The sequence below is a fragment of the Mauremys reevesii genome, linkage group 8, assembly GCF_016161935.1.
Source record: "Mauremys reevesii isolate NIE-2019 linkage group 8, ASM1616193v1, whole genome shotgun sequence".
Taxonomy (NCBI): domain Eukaryota; kingdom Metazoa; phylum Chordata; order Testudines; family Geoemydidae; genus Mauremys; species Mauremys reevesii.
The window spans coordinates 12,274,219-12,299,560 of NC_052630.1; the positions used below are offsets into that span (position 1 = coordinate 12,274,219).

General features: G+C 38.4%; 1 protein-coding gene across 2 annotated transcripts in view; it reads left to right on the top strand.

The window, feature by feature from the left end:
- Positions 1-25,342, top strand: part of LOC120369649 (serine/threonine-protein phosphatase 2A catalytic subunit alpha isoform) — a 75,063-nt gene that overhangs the window by 581 nt on the left and 49,140 nt on the right. The window contains exons 2-13 of one of the 2 annotated variants that reach the window (XM_039483159.1): positions 476-619; positions 1,454-1,639; positions 4,034-4,228; positions 4,984-5,162; positions 6,171-6,283; positions 8,126-8,265; positions 12,320-12,408; positions 17,114-17,267; positions 20,307-20,641; positions 21,582-21,675; positions 22,630-22,792; positions 23,926-24,023. In XM_039483159.1, the coding sequence (XP_039339093.1) occupies positions 1,475-1,639; positions 4,034-4,228; positions 4,984-5,162; positions 6,171-6,283; positions 8,126-8,265; positions 12,320-12,408; positions 17,114-17,267; positions 20,307-20,641; positions 21,582-21,675; positions 22,630-22,792; positions 23,926-24,023 (1,725 nt within the window). In that variant the 5' untranslated portion in view covers positions 476-619; positions 1,454-1,474. Of the gene's footprint in view, positions 1-475; positions 620-1,453; positions 1,640-4,033; positions 4,229-4,983; positions 5,163-6,170; positions 6,284-8,125; positions 8,266-12,319; positions 12,409-17,113; positions 17,268-20,294; positions 20,642-21,581; positions 21,676-22,629; positions 22,793-23,925; positions 24,024-25,342 lie in introns of both variants that reach the window. The other variant, XM_039483161.1, reaches the window with a different exon arrangement.

Here is a 25,342-nt window from a genome sequence, read left to right on the forward strand (position 1 = left end):
CTGGCGTGAGCCTGGGGGATTGTTGCTTTCGAGCATTAGGAGCAAGGGTTCAAGTGATGAGTTTTTCCAGTGTCTCTCTGGGATTCTGGGGGCAGCTGTCATAGAGTCAGGGCCCTCCTCAAGTGTGTAATAAACCTGGCAAGGTGCGGAATGTAACTATTCTCTCCCCATGTATAGCCCTAGTAATTGGGAAGAAGGGAGGGTTTGGACCCTTCCTGAGGAATCATGTGCCCCCCTGTGGGGGAAGTGCAGATACTGCACCAAGAAACTCAATATAAATTCCTAGACAGTTAGATCAGGGTTTCAGGGAGGATTTGGTTCTCTTTTTCAGGCATTGTGGGTGTGGGCAGTTCAGTTTCAGGTGAGAGATCCATGTGAAAGATTCTGGGCAAAGGGTAGCTACGGTCTGTCTGGATTCTCAAGAAGCACCTGCCATCCATAAAATGATCAAGGTTATTTTTTGAAACATTTCCAGATCACAGAGTTTGAGAGAGTGAATCACAGTGTTATTCTGGCTTGCTTTCACCACGCCCCAATAAATGTAGTGATTTTGATCTCACTGACTAGTCAGTGAAGGAGCTGTGATTTTCTCATTCTTATGCCCCTTCCTCATTTGTAGGTAAGAGCCAATTTTGTGTATTCATGTAATCAGTGGTACAAACTCTGTAGAGGTCAAGTTATTCTTGTCTTGGTTATTTATTTATTGTAATAGGATTAACTTTTTGAACAACTATCTTATGCACCTATACTGTATGAAAAGAGGATGAACTTTTTAATAATAAAACCGGTGAATAAATTTATCATGAAATATGGCTAAATTAAAAACTTGTGGAGATATTCAGGAATTCCAAACAGAGATTATAAAGGAGGCCCTGCTCTCTGACCAAAGGAGTTTCCAGTGGACTGATTTTGATCAACACTCTTTGGACTATGATGTTTATTTCACTGTTGGAGTGAACTTTCTGAAATTTGTTAAATTTGACTTTATTTAGGTTGTTCAAAAGTCTTCTTGTTCATTTTTTGGCTTAACATTTTTTAGACTTGTATAATTATATGAATATTATCACACTAACTTTGCATCTTATATTGTTCATGATTTCATTGTTTGTTCCTTTCCTTTTAATGAGAGTTAAATACAAGAATTGTTTTAAATGTACTGTTATTTAAGAAGTTTCTAGATATTGACTATTACATCAGTCCTGCAGTTGACCACTTGATTGAACTGGGAATGCACATTTGAGAAAGGGCCTGATCCTGCCGTCCAGTCAGACTGTTATTGTTGTTACTGGGATAAATTTCACACATAGAACCAAATATTTAAAATGTACAATGGAGTTATTGCTGTCTATAGGAGTAATCCACCTTGCTAATGTTGTCTGCAAATTATAGTTTAAGAAAACTAAAAACCAGTGTATGCACAAAATAATTTTTAACATTTTCTCTTTCTATGAAGAAATAAAAATCAGAGTGGAAGATGGAGATGTACGAGACGCTTGGCAAAGTGGGAGAGGGGAGTTATGGAACAGTAGTGAAGTGCAAACACAAGGAAACAGGACAGATAGTAGCCATTAAGATATTCTATGAGAAACCAGAAAAATCTGTCAACAAAATTGCTATGAGAGAAATAAAGTTTCTAAAGGTTTGCTTCTTTTGCTTTAATCATTTTGTAAATCAAAAGGGAAAGTGCTTAGAAATAAAATTTGCATCATTATTGGCATATACCTGGGCTATTACACATAAAATATACCAAGAAAAGTGTGTTGTTTGACTTGTTTTATTGCCAAGCCTTTTAAAAAATAAAGTGAAGATAAAAAGTAAAGTGAAGATAAAACTTGTGGCTATGATTTTAAAAGAAACTTGATAAGTTAAACACTCCATATTTATGAATATATTAACCTTGTCTCTCTAATATTTAAAACAGTAGAGAGCACGGATGTGAATTTTGATGGGCTTTTAATTTGCCACAATTTTGCAGACCATTAATCTGCTGTGTAGTCCTATGGACTTCTGAACTGTCACAAAAGTCTGCTGATGTCAGCTTTTGATGCAGGTGACAGGGATAAATTTGTAATTTCTTTACCCCTTGTCCCCCAAAATTGTGTGTCAGTCTATTGCGATACATGGCAGCTTTGCTGAAGGTTCTCAACTGTAAGAGAAATATAAAACACATTAACCTCTTTCTACCAATCTACATATATATTTGACTTATAAAATTAAAACATTCCCCATTTTTAATATTGGGTTGGGAGTCACAGAGTCCCATGCTTGAGTCTGTCACCGATTTACCATTTGACTTCAGATAACTCATGTGCATTCTGTTTGGGATTAGATCCTCAGCTGCATCAGGAAACTGGGTAGGAAGAGCAAAAGTGGCTGCAAAGCCAGTTTTTGTGACTTTCCAATCTAAACTCCAGGTTTGCAGCTTTGAGTGGTGCCTGGATCCAGCAGCCCTGGGGAGGCCACTTTGGGAGCTGCACATCACCAGAATACAGCAGTACCAAGACACCACTTTCCCTAGGCCCTTTCTCCAGTACATTTCCTACAGTCTACACCATCGCCACAGGGGTGTGATGTAGTCGTCATCCCAGTTCTGTGCCACCTAGGAACAGAGGAGGAATCTCTGGCTATTCCTTCCCAGAGATTCCCCAGCATCATTTTGTGGCAGTGAAAGGGTTTCCTACTCCCATATCTACCCTCGAATGCAGTGGATTCATATGAGGTCAAAGCAGTGCATGTGGAGGATCCTGCAAGAAAGTTAATGCAGACATAATGTATTATGTTTTCTTGTTAAACACGTTAGAGATGGTTCGGGGCAGATTCCTGTTTGACCTGGCTTGCCCTCTTCTCTCTCAGCCAACCTAGTGTTTGCAAATTCAAAGCCTAAGATTTAAATTCATGTTTTATAGTTGAATGACTGGGTCATAAAGTCTGACTCTCAGCACCAACCCCACTCATTGCCCTCCCAGGACATTTATTTTTTAATTTGATCCTTATCAACTTTTAATTAAGACTTGGCCAAAGTACAAAAAAACAGATTCTATGCTAAGGGCCTGATCCTCCAACTAGTATAGAAGTCAAGGGGAATAAAGGCTCTAGCTCTAAATCTAGATGAATTTCCATGTGCCTTAGTAGTAGTAATCTGAATGGATGCCTCTGTAACTGAGAATGTAACCCAAAATTATTCAAAATGGTTATAATTAAAAAGCTGAGACACATCATCTTTGTAGTCCATTAATAAACACCTTAATAAAACTTTAAAAATACTAAAACTAGAATATAAATCAAAAGAAAATATGGAGCTTAATGTGAAATGCCGCACATTTTTAACAATACCAGTTTGACATGAGGCTTTGCATCTTTAATTGATCAATGCAAATAAAGTGCATGTACAGGAGTTTTTCTCACCTTCTCTCAGTCAACCATTTCAGTTATGTTATTCCTGGCTTACCCCCCTGTAACTGACAGCAGTTTTGGGTTCCCCGTTAGTGAGCTCTGACAAAGGGGGGGAAAGTTCTAGTTTTTGTACCACAGAAGAAGCTGATTTTCTGGGGACTTGAAAGTCTGTACAGCATGGATTTTTTTTATTTTTAATTAGGTCCAGCGGTATCAACAAAGTTATAGCAACTCACTAGAGTATATTAGCAAAAACAACGAGGAGTCCTTGTGGGACCTTAGAGACTAAAAAATTTATTTGGGCATAAGCTTTCATGAGTTAAAACCCACTTCATCAGATGCATGGAGTGAAAAATACAGTAAGCAGTATAAATATTACAGCACATGAAAAGATGGGAGTTGCCTTACCAAGTGCGGGGTCAGATTCAGCTTCATTTTGGCAAAATAGCTGAATAGCAGTGGTTTAAATATTGGGGGAAGGCTGGAGTAGAGAGAATAAGAATTTCTGAATATTTACAAAATGATGTGAATCTTTCATGTCTGCTCTTGCAAGTATGTCTTGATCAAGGAGAAAAACTATCCTAATAGAAATAAATACTGAAAAGCTACAGTAGAATGTTTTATTTCCTCTCGCCAACAGCAATTTCGTCATGAAAACCTGGTCAACCTGATCGAAGTATTTAGACAGAAAAAAAAAATTCATTTGGTGTTTGAATTTATTGATCATACAGTTTTAGATGAGCTACAACATTACTGTCACGGACTGGATAATAAAAGACTTAGAAGATACCTCTTTCAGATCCTTAGAGCAATTGAGTATCTCCACAGCAACAATGTAAGTACTTTGTAGAAGCTAAGGCTAAAACAAAGTGGTGTTTTTTTTCCATTTTCTGATTTTACATAGTGTTTCGTCTCCCAGAGTTTGAAAATGTTAATTCCATATTAAAATGTGATAGTTTCATAATAATAGCCTAAATGCCTCCAACTGAATTTTGATTTTTAGAACTGAAACACGTGTGCAGTAAAAGATGAAATATGTTAAAGGGTTATCCATTAAAAGGTTAGGTACTGTTATTCTCAGGGGTGGGCTGTGTCCACACTGTTTGGGTCCAGATCTAAACTTTGGTTCTGAGATGTTTGGAGCATGGGTTATGGTTCTTGTCCATTTCTGATTATTATAGCTTTCTTATTAACCTACTGCACTATTGTATCCCTCAGTTTCAGATTTTCAGGGCAGTTTGCTTACAGCACATAGCTCTTCGCCCCCCAGCTCTCTCTGTCTTTTTGCAGTTTATTCCCTTGTCTCCAGGGTGCCTATTTTTTCTGTTTCTTCATTTTGTGGAGTGCACTGTTACTTCTCTTTTTCTCCTCACTCCATACACATTAGGCTGTTGCCATGTGTAGCAGTAGCAGCCTATGGTCTTCACCCTCTGCAGACAATTTTGAGAATTTTGGACACTGTACTGCTTATTGTGATCCTAAAGTGGCAAAATTTATGTGTTTGTTTCAGTCCATGCTCTTTGAGAGTAATCTTTTTTGCAGAATTCCTTTTATTATTAAGATAGATTCGACTTTCTTTCTTTTGTCCAGGTCATACATCGTGATATCAAACCTGAGAATATCTTAGTATCACAGACGGGAATTACTAAACTATGTGATTTTGGTTTTGCTCGGACATTAGCTGCCCCTGGTGATGTTTATACAGATTATGTAGCCACACGATGGTACAGGGCTCCAGAACTGGTATTAAAAGACACCACATATGGGAAGTATGTATTTTTGTTTACATCCTTATTATTAAACTGGCATGGAGCAGCATTGTTAGAACTTACACTTTTTAGAGCAATATAGTACTGTTGACAAAAAGCCAGAAATTAATTTGCTTGTAGGTGAAACAATTTTCTTTAAAAATCATGTTAAACCAACTAAAGGATTTAAAATCACTTTGACAAATCAAATCTCTAGTGCCTGGACATAGTAGGGGAACATTTGATGCGCTCTGTCACATATTTTAAAGAGCGGCTCTTATTTTGCTAGAGGAAAGTAAAATAATAACAAAATTCATTCCCAATACCCAACAAAATGTTCACATATATGGGGTCACATACATGCATTTAAGGCTTGATCTTGAGCCAATTGAAGTCAATGGCAATGCTTTTACTGACTTGAGTGGTACACAGTCTACCATTAAATAGAATACTCTAATTTTATAGACCATGGAGATTCTCAATATTTGTTATATAGTTCCTATACAGATGGTAATCCTTAAAGTGTTACAACACCAAAAACATCATAATCTTTAATCAGATTAGGGCTATTGTCTGAGTCTCAAAAAGAGGATTAAGAGAAATGTCATGAAACAAAAATATTTGGCAATTTCATATGAACATGCTAATTAAAGTTCTGCTGTTAAGTATGACTTTTGGAGAATAATGTGCCAAATTCACTCATAATATATGCTAATGCTACTACACACATTTAATGACTGTCTTAGTAGATAGTTGTTTTGTAGCTATATTAATTATAAATCTTAATATATAATTCCACAATCTAAAAGAATTTCACAGCTAAATGCCGCAATATTATTTTGTAATTAATTGTGAAGATATTTTAAAGTGTGATTAATTATGCTTTATCCTTTTATATTGTCAAATATTTTGTTATTTTAGATATTTTAATTTTTAAAAAAAATCTTTTAAAATATCAGCTCTCTTTAAATATGTTTTATCTTAGCATCAGCATTATTGTTGAGCACTTTGTTCATTTCCTGATCTTAGACCTGTGGACATCTGGGCTTTAGGTTGTATGATCATTGAGATGGCCACTGGAAATCCTTATCTACCCAGCAGCTCTGACCTAGACCTACTCCATAAAATTGTGACAAAAGTAGGTGAGTATTGCTGATGTGTAATGCAGACAATATTTAAGAAATACATTGCCATGTTTTATCAATTGGATTGCTGTGCTATAGAATCATAGAAATGTAGAGTGGAAGGGACCTTGAGAAGTCATCAACTCCAGCCCCCTGCACTGAGACAGGAACAAGTAAACCTCCTAGACCATCCCTGACAGGTGTTTTTACAGCCTGTTCTTAAAAACCTCCAGTGATGGGATTTCCACAACCTCCCTTGGAATCCTATTCCGGAGCTTAACTACCCTTATAATTAGAAAGTTTTCCCTAATATCTAACCCAAATCTCCCTTGCTGCAGATTAAGCACATTACTTGGCTTCAGTGGACATGGATTACAATTGATCCCTGGCTTCTTTATAAGAGCCTTTAACATATTTGAAGACTGTTTTCAGTTCCCTCCTCTGTATTCTTTTCTCAAGATTAAACATGCCCACTTTTTAAAAACCCATCCTCACAAGTCAGGTTCTCTAGACCTTTTATAATTTTTTTTGCTCTCCTCTGGACTCTCTCCAATTTGTCCAGATCTTTCTTAAAGTGTGGCACCAAGAAATGACACTGTACCAGTTGAGGCCTCAGCAGTGCCAAGTAGAGCAGGACAGTTACCTCCCAGGTGTCTTACATACAACACTTCTGTTAATACACCACAGAATGATATTAGTCTTTTTAGCAACTGCATCACATTGGTGATTCATATTGAAATTGTGATCCACTGTAACTCCCAGATTCTTTTCGGCAGTACTACCACCTAGCCAGTTATTCCCCAATCCCCATTTTGTAGTTGTGTATTTGATTTTTCCTTCTTAAGTGAAATACTTTGCACTTATCTTTATTGAATTTCATCTTGTTGAATTCAGACCAATTCTCTAATTTTTCAAGGTTGTTTTGAATTCTAACCCTGTCCTCCAAAGTGCTTGCCACCCCTCCGAACTTGGTGTCATCTACAAATTTTATAAGCATACTCTCCACTACATTATCCAAATCATTAATGAAAATACTGAATAGTACTGGTCCCTGCAGGACCCCAGTAGATACACCCACCCAGTTGGAAAGCAAACCATTCATAACTACTCTTTGAGTACAGTATCAGAGGGTAGCTGTGCTAGTCTGGATCTGTAAAATGTACAAAGAGTCCTGTGGCACCTTATAGACTAACAGAAGTATTGGAGCATAAGCTTTCGTGGGTGAATACCCACAACGTCTGACGAAGTGGGTATTCACCCACGAAAGCTTATACTCCAATACTTCTGTTAGCCTATAAGGTCCCACAGGACTCTTTGTCGCTCTTTGAGTACTGTATTTTTTTTCTTTTGCACTGAGCTTTAGACTTGCAGCAACATAAGTCCTGTTTATTTAACAATATGAAACTGTAGGAAGGAGAATTCTAATTGTAAAGATGAGTGAAGATAATTTCATAGTCAATATCCTTATTCATGCTGCTGTAGTAGTTTGTTCTGATTACATGAACTGCAAAGATGGGGGTAAAGCCTCACCATCTGCAGGGTTATACATGTATAACTACTTCGTGCATCAAACTGCAAATATAATCTATAGTGCAGAACAAGTCTTTACTGGAGGGATCTGATTTTTATGTAGCTTTCCTCTTTGGAAGGGGAAGTATAGAGGGAAATATAGCAATCTAACGTTGCTGAATATTTTTCAGCTTTATTTTGAAGCCTAAAGGCATTTTTGCTGAGAGATTTTTAATTAATCTTAGCCATCTTCATGAATAATAGAATAAGAGTACCGTGTATATACTTAATTATATGTATTTGATTTATTGGCTGCACACAGTAAATTTTGAAAACTATATTTTCTTTCAGGGAATTTGACACCTCATCTTCAGAGTATTTTTATAAGGAGTCCAGTTTTTTCAGGGGTGGTTCTTCCGGAAGTCCAGCACCCTAAAAATGCAAGGAAAAAGTATCCCAAGCTCTGTGCATTACTGGCAGATATTGTTCATGTATGTTAGAAGAGGTCTGAGTATCATGCTTGCTGATGATGATTATTTGTAGCTGTGCCTAATGTATAATATCATGTTGTGACCAGGGTCCCAGTGGGGGCCAGCTGAGGTTACCTGATTAGGGTGAACTGGAAAGAATGGGTCAGACAAAGCCCAAAGCTGGTGGATAATTCAATACTTAGATTTACCAAGCCAACACTAAACAGCTTCTGTTATACCTTACTGCTTACTCAGAAGTCCAAGCAACACAGTTCCCTTGAAGTAACCCTGCCTCAGGCCTCCATCCAGGTACCCAAGTCAAATATGATGAAGATTTCTGAAAATCTTATTTTATCATATAAAAGAAAAGGTTCTACCAATCCCAAAGGATCAGCCACATTACCTCCCAGATTACTGAATATTCCGGATCTTACCCAAATACATGCTTATAGCCAGTTCTTATTAACTAAACTAAAATTTAGTAAAAAGGAAAAGAGAGAGAGTATGGTTAAAAGATCAGTATACATACAGACATGAGTTCAGTTCTTGAGGTTCAGATACATAGCAGAGATGATGAACTTTGTAGTTGCAAAGAGTTCTTTCAGAAATAGTTCATAGGTTGTAGTCTCATGTTTATATTTCAAGGTGATCCAGTCAGAACTGAGATTGGATCTCAGTCCTTATGGCTTAGGCATCCCCTGCATGAAACCTCAAGCAGATCTGAGATAAACAGGATGAGGACCGAACGGTCTTTTATACAGTTTTCTAGCCTCGACTTGACCATACAGTCCCGGATAAACAATAGGCTTTTGCTGTAACCTTCTGCTTTCTAAACATCACCAGTAATTCATTACACACATTAACTAAGGACAATTTATTCATTAGGTAGTCTATCATAAACTTCAAAGAGACATATAGACAATGACATTACTTCACCCAAGATTCATCTAAATCAGGGGTCTCAAACTCAATTTACCTTAGGGCCAGTGCCAGTCCTCAAAACCTATCAGTGGGCCAATAATGTCACTGAAGATGGTGTTCAGAAAAGAAAACATTTATATTGCATTTTTTATTTCAAATTTCTTAGAAATAATAAAACTGTCATATGACTTTAGACAATTCTTCGCCTGCCAGAGAGTTTTTAGTGCTTGCCAGACACCTGGCAACGCTTCAGTTCTATCAATTTGTTGATGTTTGGCCTCAGTGACTGAACAGTTGAAACCTTCAGGATTGCAGCAAGGTGTGCATCAGGTAGTTGTGTTCAGTATTTTGACTTGTTTATATTCATTGTGGAAAAAAGTAACGCTGCCTCTATGGCAGATTCTGCCTGGCAACTAATGATGCTGCCTCCCTGACTGACTCTGCCCGGTGACTAGTGATAGTAGCTCTGTCCCTCTTCCCCAGCCAATGGGAGCTATGGTGGGGGGGTGCCTGCAGCAGACATGTGGCCTGTATGCCTCTCTCCTCCAGGGGCTGCAGTGGGGAGGTTCTCGGGCTGCAGATGGCCTGTGGGCTGGGACTCTGAGACCCCTGATCTAAATGTTAATATTCCTTTTTGATCTCTGAATTAGTAGCTATAGGGACAGACAGGAACTGTCTGTTTACATGGGTAGCATCTAAGATACACACAATTAGTATCACTTCTAACTTCTAACAATATAGGTTTGCATTTCAAAGTTTTAGCCTATTAGCCATAGAATGGCCCTAATTACCATTTCTAACATGTCTTTAAAGGTCAGCTTTGGGTTAGTTAGTCTGCAAGCTGTTTAAACCTTTCTGTCCATGAGTTATATTTTGTATAAGATTTGTTGCAATTATATAACAGTGGTAGCAATAATGATTTGCATGGTTATATTTTAATTAGACAATGTCACACATGTACAAGCTAAAGTTCCTCTAGCAAACCCTTAACAACCCAATCCATCCACGTTGGTCTGTTTAGAGCTGGCATTGAAAGTCAATGGGACTTATGCTCCTAAGTCATTTAGGTGATTTTTGAAAATTCTACCCAATGCTATACATATATGTACTGTTTAATTACTATATTTATTACTGTACAATTACAGAGAGTAATAGTGGAAAAAATGAATGCATTTTGTTGGAATACAGCAGTTCTTTCTTTATACTGCTGATTTCAAGAAAATGAAGAATCTCATTCATTCAGTGAAAGGACCATAAGCCAAGTTTTCTTTAAGTGGATGAATTACAGCACTCGCAAAATGAATGATTACACAGACTAAAATGGGCATAGTGTTGCAGGATTATTCCATTCTTCTCTGCCTAGTTCTGTTGCATTGTACACATTCCTCACAATTTCAGTAGGTAATCTATTGTGAGAAGAAATTGCCAATAGTGCTACTTGTGGTGGTTTTGTGATACTGATACATTTTCCGAAGGCAATAGGTTGTGACCACCAAGCTCATTTCATTTGTGATCAAAGGCAACATTGAACACAACCTCAGGGGGGGGAGTATAGTTTATATATTGCATTACTTCGGCTCAGCAAAGTTTTTTTTTTTTTCAAGTTTAATCTACAAAACTTGAGAGAGCAAACAGGTGAATTTTTAGTGGATTTCTTTTAGTTCTCGGTGTGTCTTTACAGAGGCAGTATATAAGAATATTGTTGAACAGACCCATCTCAGAACTACTCATCCTTATAATTTAGTTAGTTGGGGATACAGGATATTCTCCATTAGTTAGGACCCATTTTCTAAGTTGGTCACTCCAGAAAATGGAGTTACAGATGTGAGACATAGAAAGGCTGTGGTAATAGAAATATTGACAGAAGGATCTCTGACAACGATGTGAACTGTTTGGTGACTTCTCTACTGGGTACAAATGTGTTAAATCTCCCAAGACATCTAGAGACAACATCTAGTAAGTGGTGAGGATTGTGGTCATGGTAGGGACATTTAGATTACTAGGAGAAAGATCTAGATTGATGGCCTTATGGTAGTTTTTTCTGAAATGCTTCCCACTCCGTGCTTGGGCAGCAAGACAGAAGAAGCTTCAGACTCTCAGTGCATAGATGAAAATAAGGTGTAAAGGAGAGGGATTTACATTTACTGGGCACCTAGGACCTCTGAGGAAGGAGGAACCAATATAGAAATAATGGGCTTCACCATAACCAAAGTGCAGGCAAAGGAAGCTACCACACTTTTGGTATATTATTTAAATGAGGACCTGGGAGAAAACTAACATGCTGAGGAGAACTCTGATTGGACAAATACATCTGGAAGACATGGATGTCAGTAATACAAAGATAACTCTGCATCCCGTAAAGGATAGGACATAAATTATAGAGTAGAGTAGAGGAAGGTCATGTTGAGACTAGTTAGGTAAATTCCAGAATAGCAACAAGGTGTCAGAATAAGGAGTTAAATGAACATAGGCACACAACCAAAAATAAAAATGGAGGGGTCAGATGCTTGGCCACTTAGTCTTCTTTGATAGTGCAAAGTGGGAAAGCTGCCCTAAAGAGAAACGGGAGGAGCCCTCTGGAGGGAGAGAATCCCTGGTTGGCGTCAAGTTGCCAGAACCTGCTCTATGTCACTCCCTTATCCAGCCCTCTATGTAGGGGGCAGGAGGAATATGCTGTGGAAATCCTTAGACAGTAGAGCAGTCCATAGGGGACCATTCCAGCCAGTATAACTTAGAATAGCCCTCGGGCTAGCCTGAGGATCAGGAGGGCATAATGATGGCTTAGAGCCATCTTCCAACCAACTGACACTGAACAGAGTTTGGCTACAGCTAGAGATCTGTTCCTAGAAATAGCTGCACCAACGTAAAAAGCTTTACAGTGAAAATAAATAAACTAGATTGTGTAGCAACAGAAGAGGACCTAGACATAATAGGCATTACTGAAACATGGTGCAATGACAACAAAATCAATGAAATAATGTTATACAGGGCTTTCAGCTGTACAGGAAGGACAGATTAGAGCGTAGAGGCAGTGAGCAGTGTTATACCTGAAAGATGCTTTAGACTCTAAAGAGATATAATACACAACATTGCTTACATTAAGCGGTATGTGATTAAAAATTCCTTCTAAAATAACCTCTCTAATATTTTACAGGCTTGTTTACAAATGGATCCCACTGATAGGATCTCATCTACAGATCTGCTGCAGCATGACTATTTTACTAGAGATGGATTTATTGAAAAGTAAGTATTTTGTTGGCCAATAAAACATAAAAAGCCCTAGTTTCAGATTATTATAATTTATATGATTTTTGTACATGGTACACAAATATACAAGGGTAATAATTTAGAACAAGTGTATTTTTGTGAAGCTATAGGAACATTCAGTGACTGACTGTTTTATCCCTAGGATCTAAAAGAATTCACCATCCTTCTAGGTAACAAATCATGATGAAAGTTTTGCTTCATTAAGTACTTGTGCCAGCTCTGCCCAGTTGGTCGGTCTAGGGTAGTTGAGGACATAATTACAGCTGTTCTGCCTGCCAACAGTAAACCAGAGATGGGAATAAGAATATGGCAGTGTCCCCAAAATTGAACATGAGGTTTTTAGGAAAACTGTTCTATAAGATAAACTGAGAAATCTTAGCTATTATGTCCTCCCAAAAGGCTTTAATACAGGGGTGATTTCACAAATTATGATCATGTCCCTACCACACCGGGCTGGATCCTCAGATGTTGTAAGTCATCATGATTGTGTTGACTTTAATGGTGCTATGATGACTTATACCAGCTGGAGGATCCAGCCCTTTGTCTGTCATAAAGGTATCACTGCTCATTTTGTATAGATCTCAGAAAGTGAATTTTAACCCCTGTCTGACATATAATTGAATATTCCTGAGCCTTTATATAACATGAAACAAGGGACATTTTACTTCTTTGTAATTTTTATTTGCTTATTTGTACAGCTGGTATATTTTATAAAAGTAAAAATAGCAAATTAAATGGAAGAAATCCTGTTATGCAAAGCACTGATATAATTACAGAAAATTAGAAAATACTGTCAAGAACAGAAATAGTAATGTATGAAGCTACACATCTAACTAGAAAAACAGTACTGTATAATTATACGTGGGGGTGGTAGCGCTGTCTATTATTAAGGTTGCCCAACACGTCTCATTATAAGACCCGGTTTTCAGTTGCTTATGACGTTGCCAAACTTTAACTGCTTGGGCTGCAATTTTACATGCCAGGTGTCTACCACTGGCTGAATTTTTCTCAAAAATTTCAGCAAAAATGGTTCAGTTGTTTCTGAGACTGAAGCAAGGGAAAATATGTTGTTTTGCCTGTGTCAAAAAAATCCTGGCAACTTTTTTCTTTGAGCAGCACTGTCACACCCATGCTTTGAGAGCAGGGACTTGAAATTTGTCTCAGGAATATGCTTTTTGCTATTGCAGTGAAAATCCATCCAAGTCTGAGCAAGTTATAAGCCTTTGCAAAATGGCAGTTTGTGTGTGCTTAAGGCTTCTTTGATTTTAGTAGCTAAAATCTCCAAAAATTCCATCCTCACTGAGCATACTTGGTCCACTCAGAGCTCCTAGTGCTGACCAGACTCTGCAGACTCAGAGCCACAGAGTCCCTGAGCATGTTCCCTCCTGCCCAAAGCTCAGCGGCAAAACTGGGCTTTCCCTCTAATGGCTCCCATCTGCTCTGGGCTAAGGTGGGGCCAGGCACTGATACTGAGAGCAGGGAGCCTGTCTCTTCCCTGCCTTCAGTGACCACTGGTCTCCTTACTGACACCCAGGCAGCATGGAGGAGGAAGCCACCTGAGTCAAATGCAGTGGGAACAGACAGAAGCTGGACTGCGGGGTGGGAAAAAAGTAAAAAGGGGCAAGGAGTCTGGTGAGACTGGGACTGGAGGAGGAGGGAGAGAACTGGACTTGGGTGGTCTAGCAAACTGGGACTGGTAATTGTGGGGAAGGGAATGCTGGGACTGGGAGAGAGGAAAGGCTGGAGCTGGGGAGGAGGGTCTGGGACTGGAACCTGGAACCGGGTGGAGTGGGAGGCTGGGCAAGGAGATTAGGACTGGATGTGCAGATGGAGAGAACGAGGAGTGGCAAGGGGAGTTTGGAACTCGGAAAGCAATCCGAGAAGGGGAGAGTAGGACCAGGATGAGAAACCTATGGAAAAAATAGTATGCGATCATGTTATTAAAGACTGTATCGTAAAACATATGCACCAGGGGTCCGAATTAAGGTTGCCTTAATTCTGGCATTTCCTAACCTTTTAGAGCTTGGCTTTGCAATCTTAAAAATGTTCATATGAATTTTTGTGTGTGTAATAAATATGTGTAACACAATTGACTTAATATTGCTGTTGAAATCTTAATTTTTGCATTTCCTTATATTTACTGAATGTAATTGTGCTAAAATTATTTAAATAGGTGTTGCATTTAATTTTCTAAGTTTTTTTTTAAACTAAGCAGGAGTGAAAAAAGTGATTGGCTGTGCTTAACAGTGTTAGCATTTAAATGGTCATAATTAGATATCTTATAATTTGTTAGGAGTAGAAACAAAATCATTATACCCTTGGAAGGGGAAATTACCATCTTCCTGTTGAGACTCTTACTTTTAGCCCTAGCTAATTGCAAGATATTAGAGCTTAAAACTGTGACACTTTCATCTACAGAAAAGCTGTTTTAGGCCACATTTAGACTTTTTGGGCTCTCTTTTGCCCTTGTATGTTGAACTCATGGTATCTAAGGCATCTGAATTCATAGGTGGATGAATACCAAAAATATTTCCAGTCACATTTTAAAAACTCTCTAAAGCATTTTGGAAAATATGTTTTCTCTGACTCATGCAGAGGACATGATGGTGTGGGTAGAATAAAGGTTTTATCAACATTCTTTTGGGATAGCCTGTATAATTCACTCTTAGTTTCATCACTCATCAGTAACGCAGCCATTCCTAAAACTTTATGTTATCCACACTCCTTTTATTACACCACCCTGGCCTGTTTTAGATAGTTAGCCAGTTATACCTATAGGACCTGGACTGGTGCCCACTGAAGTTGATTGGATTTCTTCCATTGACTTCAGTAAGGCAACGTCTACGCTATAGGCCTAAGCTTTTGGGCACACACAGGTTTCTGAGGTTATGAGCTAGGGGTGCGAGTCCCAGTTTGCATACACATTCTCTCACTAGCTCTCATTGAGCTAATGTGCTAAAAATAGTAGCATAACCAGGGTAGCATGGGCAGCGGCAAGAGTCAGCCTGGGCTAGCCACCCCGAGCGTGTACCCACAGGTTCTGGGTGGGTTTGTACTCGAGGTGGCTAGTCCGTGCTGCTGCTTGCTACTGTCCATGTTACTGCAGTTTTTAGCATGCTAGCTCAATGAGAGCTAGTGCGCGTATGTGTACACAAGCAGGGGATCACACCCCCTAGCTCCAAGTGTAGATGTAGCTTCAGTGTTGAATTAGTCATATAGAGAACAATAGAAAATGCACAAAGAGGTTCATAGCTTAAAGGTCACCATTTCTATGAGGGGAGGGGCATAATGGGTGTGCCACTTTGCAACCTCAGAAACCCAGGGGTTTGCCCCAAATCTCTAATTGCACACACAAGTGCCCACTAATTTGTGGTATTACCTGTTTTGCATGCATATACATGGGTTTTTTTTTTCATTGCAAAAATGTACAGATTTTTCCTGATACACACCCCCTCAGTGAAGCAGACAGAATGTCTACACCTAACACACTACAGCAGCACAACTGTGCCGTTGCAGCTGCACTGCTGTAGCGCTTCACTGGATATGTCCACACTTAAGACGCTACAGCTATCTACACTGGGGGTTAGGTCACCTTAACTATGTCACTCAGGGACATATTTTTCACACCCTTGAGTGATGTAGTGAAGTCTATTTAATTTTTTAGCGTAGACAAGGCCAGAGTAGACACTACCTATGCTAAAGGGAGGGCTTCTCTCATCACTGTACCTTATACACCTCCCCACAAAGCAGTAGCTAGATCAGCGGAAGAATTCGTCCATCAGCCTAGTACTGTCTACACTATGAGTTAGGTTGGTATAGCTATGTCTCTCAGGGATGTGGATTTTTCACACCCTTGAGGGATGTACCTATACAGATGTAAGTTTCTAGTGTAGACCAGCCCTAAATGTTTGGTTCTTAAGAGCAGTTGTGTACAGTAATTTAAATGTTTTAGATTCTCTGTGTTGTAGTTTTGAGGAGAACTAGTGTCAGTCACCTTTCTCAAAACTGATTTCTAGTGTCCAGAAAAAAACAAAACAAAACATGAAATTAATGAATGGTTTGGAATAACACTATACTTTTCAGTTTGGAAGTATAACTAACTGCTAATTGTACAGTGGATGTAAATTAGACCTGATGCAAAACAATAGTGTGTGAATTAGATCAGTGTGAAATTTCCTTTTGCAGGATTAATTATGTTGGTGTCAAATATTTATAAAAAAAGAACTAAAGCATCTATTAAAAATCTTGCAAAACTGGCTAGATTTATGTTGAATCAGTCAGACCTCAAAGGGATTTTGTTAATGTGCGATGCCAAGAAGTTTTCTTGAACTTTAGAACAATAAATAGATTGGTATATAATTTGTCAACACTAAAATTGAACTCTCTACACGTGAATAAATTTTGCCTTTTGAAAAAGACTTTATAAGGAACATAATGTATTTATTAGCAAACATTTTTTTAAAATGTTTGTCTAAAGAGCCAAAATCAAATTTGTTAAAGATATGCCCTTTATTGACATACTTTATAATTTTGCCAGATAGAGTTGCGTCATGCATAGATCTGCTCATGAGCTATTTGGCAGGTAAATTTGCTAATTAATGAGTTAGGTTAAGTATTGGCCATGAAATGTTAAGAGAAAAACTGTATGTATGAAAATAAAAAGAACATTTCACTTTATCAGATTCTTACCAGAACTGAAGGCTAAATTATTACAAGAAGCAAAGTTAAATTCTCTTTCAAAACTCAGAGAGAATAATAAAGAGATTGAACTAATAAAAGATGAAAAGAGAACTATTCATATTAATGCCTCTCAGAATGGTCCAGTGATTGGGAAGGTGAGAATTATTTTTCTTAAAATATTTATTGCTGTATTAAAATTGTCATCTTAAACTGTATACCTACAATATAGAGGTACAGTAGAACCTCAGAGTTACAAACACCTCGGGAATGGAGGCTGTTCGTAACTCTGAAATGTTTGTCTGAACAAAATGTTATGGTTGTTCTTTCAACCACTGAACGTTGACTTAATTAATACAGCTTTGAAACTTTACTGTGTAGAAGAAAAATGCTGCTTTCCCTCCTTTTTTTAGTAGTTTACATTTAACACAGTACTGCACTGTATTTGCCTTTTTTTTTTTTTGTGTCTCGTCTCTGCTGCTGCCTGATTGCCTACTTCTGGTTCTAAATGAGGTATGTGGGTGACTGGTCAGTTCGTAACTCTGGTGTTCGTAACTCTGAGGTTCTACTGTAATAGATTGGACTGTGTCTCTGAAGTCAGTGTAGTTACAGTAGGAATGAATTTGGTCTGTTACATTTAGAGAGACAAATATTATCAAAATGAAACAAAATTGTTACTCCATTATCTTATATTCGTATATATTCATTGGGACCCTGACTCAGCAGTCAATCTTGATTCAGCAAAGCACTTTAGGAATAGACTCAGGGCACATGCTTAAATACTTTGCTGAACTGGAGTCTACATGTCTGTAGTTAGAGTAAATCTCATGAAAAGATGATGAAAGAAGTAAGGGTCCTATGTGACTTCATTTAGATACCTTTCTAATCTACCTGCTAGCTACCTGTATATATAACACTTTCTATTGCCATTTCTATCTTACAGATGTTTTGGGACAACAGTACCAAGGATTCTTCCAGTTGTAAAGTGGTCCTCAAACTAAGGAGCAAGGAACCTTTCCTGATGATTTGCAAATTATTATTCATATTGTGGTAGCACCAAAAATGTGCTAGGCGCTTTCCAAAGACAGATTAAAACACATACCCTGCCTTTAAAGGAAAGTTTGAGACCACTTTATTAGTTGAGGAATCCATAATATTAGTGTTGCTCAGAAACATCAATAAGATACAACTAGCAGCACTGGTACTGGAACAATTTGAGAACCAAGCAGTGAGGGGCTGAGAGGAGAGATGATCCAGGAGAGGCTATTTTTGTTATGAAGTGGTCCCCATGATGAAAAGGTTGGAGAATCACAGTATTCCAGAGACTAATAGTACTATATTAAAGGAACACAATCAATCTAAAATCCAGTCAATTTCGAAACATGAATTAAAAGTACTTTTAAGTGCTAAGTCTAAATTCACTGGCAAATTTTGTGGCTTTGTAATCACACTTCCCTACTTGTAAAAATGTTTTTTCTATTCTCTGTTGCTGTGTGAATGACCGACACAAACTAAATAAGAAATTGACTGGTTATAAAAAGTGGAATTGACTGTTCACCAGGTACTGTCAAATGATAAAAATAAACAAAAAATAGATTATTATTTTTTCTCTAATTGCTTTTAGTTACAGTAAGTAATCTTGGGTGTTACTTGAAGTGTGATTTTTATGTTACTGCATGTCCCTTTAAAGCATGGCTATAGCTTTTTCTTCCCCTAGTTACATTTTGAAGGTATGGATAGGTCCTTTAATTCCAGACTCCATTTAGAGTATTAGAAAAATATATTCAAATCAGCAGTCTAAATTTAGTTCACATTTTGTTTTTCTCAGGCCACATCCTATTTCCTTGATGAAGGCATGTATTAAGGTTATTCTGCTGATGACATCCTGACCAGAAGCTAGTTGGCTACTATGTTAGGATACTGCAGCAGGTAAGTGATATTTTCCCCTCTCCTTCCCTTCTCTAGGTCTAGCGAGGGTGGACAGAAAGCCAGACCACAGTACTAGGACTCAGTTTGTGGGTGGGAAGCCAAGAATAGAAGTGAGTCCTCAGCGGGAAGGAAGCCTCTGACAGGACAGATGGGTGCTTCTGCTTACACACACACACTCTCTCTCTCTTTCTGCTGAGTAGCTCCTGCTCTGTTGTTTCCTCTGTTGGCAGCATGCTTCCCTCACCAGCTGATCTACCACCTGCAAGAAACAAATCTGGGGAATAGGAGATTAGCTGGTGAGTGGAGCAGGCTACTGCTGGTCCAGGGAAGGGAGGCCTAGGAAGGAACTGGGTTCTGGCAGTAAACCCAGAACATTTCAGGGATAAAGGCTCTCCCCCACCACTGTGTATAGAAGTGGTTGTTTGGCCTGTCAGCAGCTTCCTTTTTTACATTTGCTTGGTTCATTTGTCCCACCACCCTCCAGTTAACCCTTTGACTGTAGTCCTCCTAATAAGACATAGAGGAAGAGTCAAACCAAGGGAAATATGGGGTAAAACATAGTCCTAGTAGCTTGCTAGACCTTCATTTAAGAGATGGGGGAAATGTCACTTACCTGTTGTTGCAATGTCCCAGTATAGTTATTGGTACCCTGTCTGCTCTGGCCAGTCACCATCAACAGAGTAACCTCAGCCCCTGAGCAGACAGGGCTGGGAAAAAGAAAATAAGATCTCACATTAAACTACTGACTTGAAACTTATTTGTTGTTGTTATTAATTTTAAGCTGTAGCTAGAGTTTTATTCTGACGTGTGGCTGCCAGGTTAAATAGTCCTTTCTTTAACACTTCCGTTTTTAAAAGTTTTCAAGTTTATCAAATGGCAAAGGAGTTTTCCTGAAACAAACTTGGTGTTAGAAATGCAGTTTATATTTTCCTCTACTGGGACAGCAATATAATAGTTTATTATTATTTTAAAATGATCTTGCCACCTTGGTACATTTGACATCATCGTTTGATGCCTGAATTTGAAAAACCGAATTTACAAGTTCTAAAAATTGATCTTTGATGGTCTGAAAAGAGCATTAGGACTTCCAAAGCATAAACAATGGTAGGGTCCAGTCCTGCGGGGCAATAAGCACTCTCCACTCTCACTGAACTCAATGGGAATTGAAAGACACTCAGCACCTCGCGTGACCAGGATCTAGCAGACTAAATTAGGTGACATTTTATGTTTCACAGTGTATGTATATTTTGATGTAGTATCTGTTCCAGGATATTGAAAAGGACAAAAAATCAAAGGACTTAAAAGTAAAAGGTACAAAAGTGAAAGGAGGGAAACCAGAGATTCCAGAAATAAAAAAGATTGAACAAGAAGATGCAGTTAATCAGTGGGCTCCTTCCTCACAGAATCCTCCCAGTTTTCCTCAAGAGAGTAAACCTACAATCACTGATATAACGACCACTGTAGCAGCTAGCAACGATCCCAGCGGTGTGAAGGAAGATCCTCCACTAATAGCCGTTGGTACAACAATGCCACCTATCAATCCAAATTGTGGGAACCTTACTGCTGCAAATTTCAGTTCACCCTTCCCACACTCCAATACAAGGTTAGAGCCTATTGCTTATGTAATGAGGTAGTGTTCGAATAGACAGTTGTTCTTTATTTAATAACAGTATCTTTTGAAATGAATTATCACATGTATGTATCTAGTGATGGTTCGGTTAAATGAATGCTTCTTTCATTTGGTTAATATGCTGTATGACTAGGGCTAGCTAAAGGCCAGCTGTGGCTGTGACATTTCACGGTGCAGCCCACATGGCTGCTTCATCTTAAGTACAGAGATGGAGCCCACAGAGATTATTTGTCCTGTCATGGATTGAGCCAGGTCAGGTCTCGGGTCAAAGATAGGACAAACCGAGATCAGTCATTTCTACAGTCCACACCTCTATTAAAATAAGAGCAAATCCTCTTTCAGAAGAAGAGGGTTCCTGCAATCTGCTTTTTTTTCCCAAATAAGATGTAGTCTTTCAGCTTTTGACAAGTTGGCAAAGTGGTCCTCTGGCTGGAGGGTGAGCACTGTAAAAGTGGCTGCAGCATGGTGGTGGGCATCTGTGAATATTATGGGAGATGGAGATAGATGCATGGTCAGAGGAAAGGTCTCAAGGCAGGAACTCCTGCATATGAATGCTTGCCCTGACAGTGACTCCCTCTATGACCTTAGATCAGTGACCTTAGCTTTTCTTTTGTCTGTTTCCCTTCTGTACATTGGGGATAATATTTCCTATCACTCTTACAAGAGTATTGTAAAAATTAATTAGTTAATATTGTTAAAATAATTAGAACATGAAATGTAGTGTTTAAATTCTAAGTATTACTATTTAATGGCGGCTCCAAAGCTGTGTTGAGGTGGTGCCAGACACCACTCCCACCAACAAAGCTAATTTAGAATACATTTGTGAATGTGCATGTTTGTTTACATAATGAGAGCACACCTCACTTACCTGATAATTAATGTTACATATTATAGTTGTATTTCTTTGTCATAGGCTACCTGAAAAAGCAAAGAAAAGGAGAAGCCCTTGGCAGTCAGTGGGACAAATAGGTCCAAACAACAGACAGGATGATGGGACTCTGGCTCAAGTATGTTTACAAAACTGGTAATTTAAAATTAAACCCTTTCTTCTCTCTTCCATAATATTCTGTATTTCATGCTACTGTCTTATCTGTTTATACTTTTACTGTTGACACATAATAAGACTTCTGTGTTGTGAAATTCTTATTTAAGGACAGGCCTTGTGGTTTCTGGAGACTCCCAGCTGGTGGTGATGGGCAGGGGTTGAGGGTGGAGGAGCAGCTCCAGAAACTAGAGTAAAAGAAATTCAGACTCTGCATGAAATGCTGGACCTATTAATGGATGTTTCACCATTGACTTCAGTGGATCCAGGATTTTGCCCTATATTCCTGAGAGAGTTTTACACTTTCATGTACATCTCTCTCACTAGTGTTGGGTTTTCTCCATGATAATCCTTGACCAATTACCATAATCATATCTTCATCCTGAGAACCCCACTTTTTGACATTAACAAATACACTAATTTCCCTGCAGAGCTCACTTCCTATCTTTTATTCTGAAAACCCTGGTGGGGCCAAAGAATAGCACTCATTTTTCTTTTGGTATGTCTCAGGTCAGCTGACCATTCCCACTTGCAATGAGGTATGACAAATTAATTGCATGCTTCTGTTCTTCATTTTTAAATTGGTAAGGTGGCAAACAATACACAGTGATGTAAGTGCCTATGTCCCTGAATACCGCCACCTGCAGAGGAGCCAGAGCTACATTATGATAGACTTTTTTTGAAAGATAAAAATTCTAAATATTCTCCTATCCCATAATGGTGATTCATAACTAGTAGTGATACATAGTTAGCTTCCTGTAGCATGTGAAGACCTTGGCTTTTGGAACACTATTGAAGTTTGAACTTTTAATATATTTTACTTCGTTTAGTTGGTGGTAACCTCTTGAAACATGCCAAGAAAGATATAGCCATACTCATATCACATACAGTTTTAAATATATTGTGATTTTCTGTTTAGACTCAAACAGAAAAAGTCACACTGTATGAACGAGCTGCTCAGATTGATCAAATGGCCAATATGAACCGAAAGAAACGCAGTATTTCAAAATCTGAGAAGAAAGACATCCATTTCCCAGAACTGCCAATAACAGCACAACAAAAGGAGCTGAAAGGAATAGAAGGTATGAAATTGTAATTGGCTTTGCAAATCTGCATCAAGTGCCAGTTGAAGAGACTTAAAAACCAGCATGTGATTTTTGGTGGAAGGTGCTGAGAAAAAAAATGCATCAAATTGGACAAAATCACTGCTGTGAACACATCCGAGTCTTTGGACTGGAGAAGAGTCCTCATCTGCAAATTGAAGTTAGCACCATCTTTTAAAGAGGTCATTTATTTTTAACATATTAAACAAACCTTAAAAATATAGTTTGGAATTTTTTGTCAGCTTCTTTTATTTTATTTGTATTTCCACGTATGTGAACTGCCAGACAAATGAGCTTCAATCAGGATTTCTAGGGAAACAAAGATATCTTCCATTGTTGTATGCAGTTATGTTGTAGCTGTGCTGGTCCCAGGTTATTAGAGAGACAAGCTCAGTGAGGTAATACCTTTTATTAGACCAGCTTCTGTTGGTGACAGAGACATGCTTTCGAGCTTACACAGAGCTCTTCTTTAGGACAAGAGCTCTGTGGAGGCTCAAAAGCCTGTCTTCACCAACAGAAGCTGGTCCAAGAAAAGATATTACCTCACCTACTTTGTCTCTCTATAGAAAACAATGACATCTAGAGACTAGTTCAAGTAACAGCAGCTGTGTAGACAAATGGACACCCTTAGTAGCGTATCCGTAACTTGGTTCTTGTAATTAAAATGATCACAGTCTGAATTTAAATGGAAACTGTATCTGATATTCCAGGGGTCGCTGCTTGTGTAGGGAAAGCCCATGGCGGGCCGGGCCGGTGTGTTTACCTTCCAGCAGCTCCCATTGGCCCAGAGCAGCGATCCACAGTGAGTGGGAGCCGCGATCAGCCAGACCTGCGGACGGAGCAGGTAAACACACCGGCCCAGCCCACCAGGAGCTTTCCCTACACAAGTGGCGACCCCTGTTTGAGAAACCCTGAGCTAGTCAGTCCTTCAGCATACAGTAACTGGTTGTCTTCTTCTGAAATCTCCATACTCAATTTTCAGTCTGACCCTGGTTTTCTTGTTCAACGCTGTTTCAAAAGTAATCAGTTAAAGACAGAAGATGAAACTGAAGGAGCATGTAGAAAGGAAAAAGTACAATATGCGGAAATAATAAGGTATCTGTTTGTAAAAGTTAAACAGGTAAAAGTGCTGAAGAGGGAGTCAAAGAAATCGGAAGTATCTAAAATACCATCTTTACTAAATGTGGATCAGAATCAAGAAAAACAAGAGGTAAATTAATACTGTATGTTTGTTTAGTAGAGAAATCGTGTGGGTTGGGCTATCGACTCACTATGTGAACATGAGGGAAAATTACTCAGTCTCGTGTCTTAGTAAACCTAGCTGGAAATTAGATAAAAACTTTTAAAATCAAGAGCTCATTAAAAACTAGATATTGTATCTAAGTTTCCCTTGTTCAGTAACTTACAAATAAGTATGTTGCATAATTAAATTTGTAAATAATAGATAGCAGTTATTAGCCATATTTCTAACACAGTAACCGAAAATATAACTCTATAACTGCTTCAGAATGTAGTACATCATTAAGAATTGGAACTTTACTTAAGATGAAGATAAATGACTACAACTGGCAAACAACTGATCTACTGTCAGAATCCATGACTGCAGAGAATATGTTGAACTTAATACACAATAAACTAGTTCAGACCTGGTGTAACCAAGTGCCACTTTATTGACTTTACTGAGCTGGTCTTGATTTTGCTCACTATAGCCCCAGATACTCCTGCAGAAATGCCTTGCTTTCCATTTTCTGACAATGCAATCAAAATAGGTTAAGAGTTAAATGCTACTGTTTGGAAGGCTCAGAAGCAGATCTGCCAATTTTCTGAGGATCTCTGCACTCAAGCAGGGCATCAAAAATCAATCCAGATCTTTCTCTGCTTGTAAAGGGAAGAGGTTTCCAAATTTGCATTGCAACTAACACATAGTAATTATTCACCCCAAAGCTAGACAAATCTGATATAAGGATCAGAGTATGATGTTCTAGTTGCCAAACACAGAACAAGTTCCTTCGCTATTTCCCAGCCTAAATTTACACACAATTGTAATACTTAGCATATCTGTAGCAGTTTATAATTTTGAAACATTGTACAAATATTAACTGATTCAACTTCAGAATATCTCTGTGAAGCAGCAAAGTAAGTATTGTTTTCTCCATTTTCTAGAAGGGTAAATTGAGACCCAGGGAAGATAAGCACAAGTAGCTTGCCCAAAGAATCATATTGAATCAGTGTTAGAGCTGGGATTAGAGTTCAGGAGTTCCTGGCTCCCAGTTTCATTCTGTTCTACTAGGTCATGCTGTATCTCAATATCATAATTAGGTACTATATCAAATCCATTTGTGTGTGTGCAAGAAGACCAGAATTTCAATAGATAATGTATTGTTCCATGATGGATCATTTTTAGCATAAACAATATTTAATAGAAGGGCAAGATCTTACACACTGTCACCAATAAAAAGAATAAAGGTCATGCATCTCCGGGGTGCTGGAACAATTTGTATAGTGGGCATGCTGAGAGCCACTGAACCA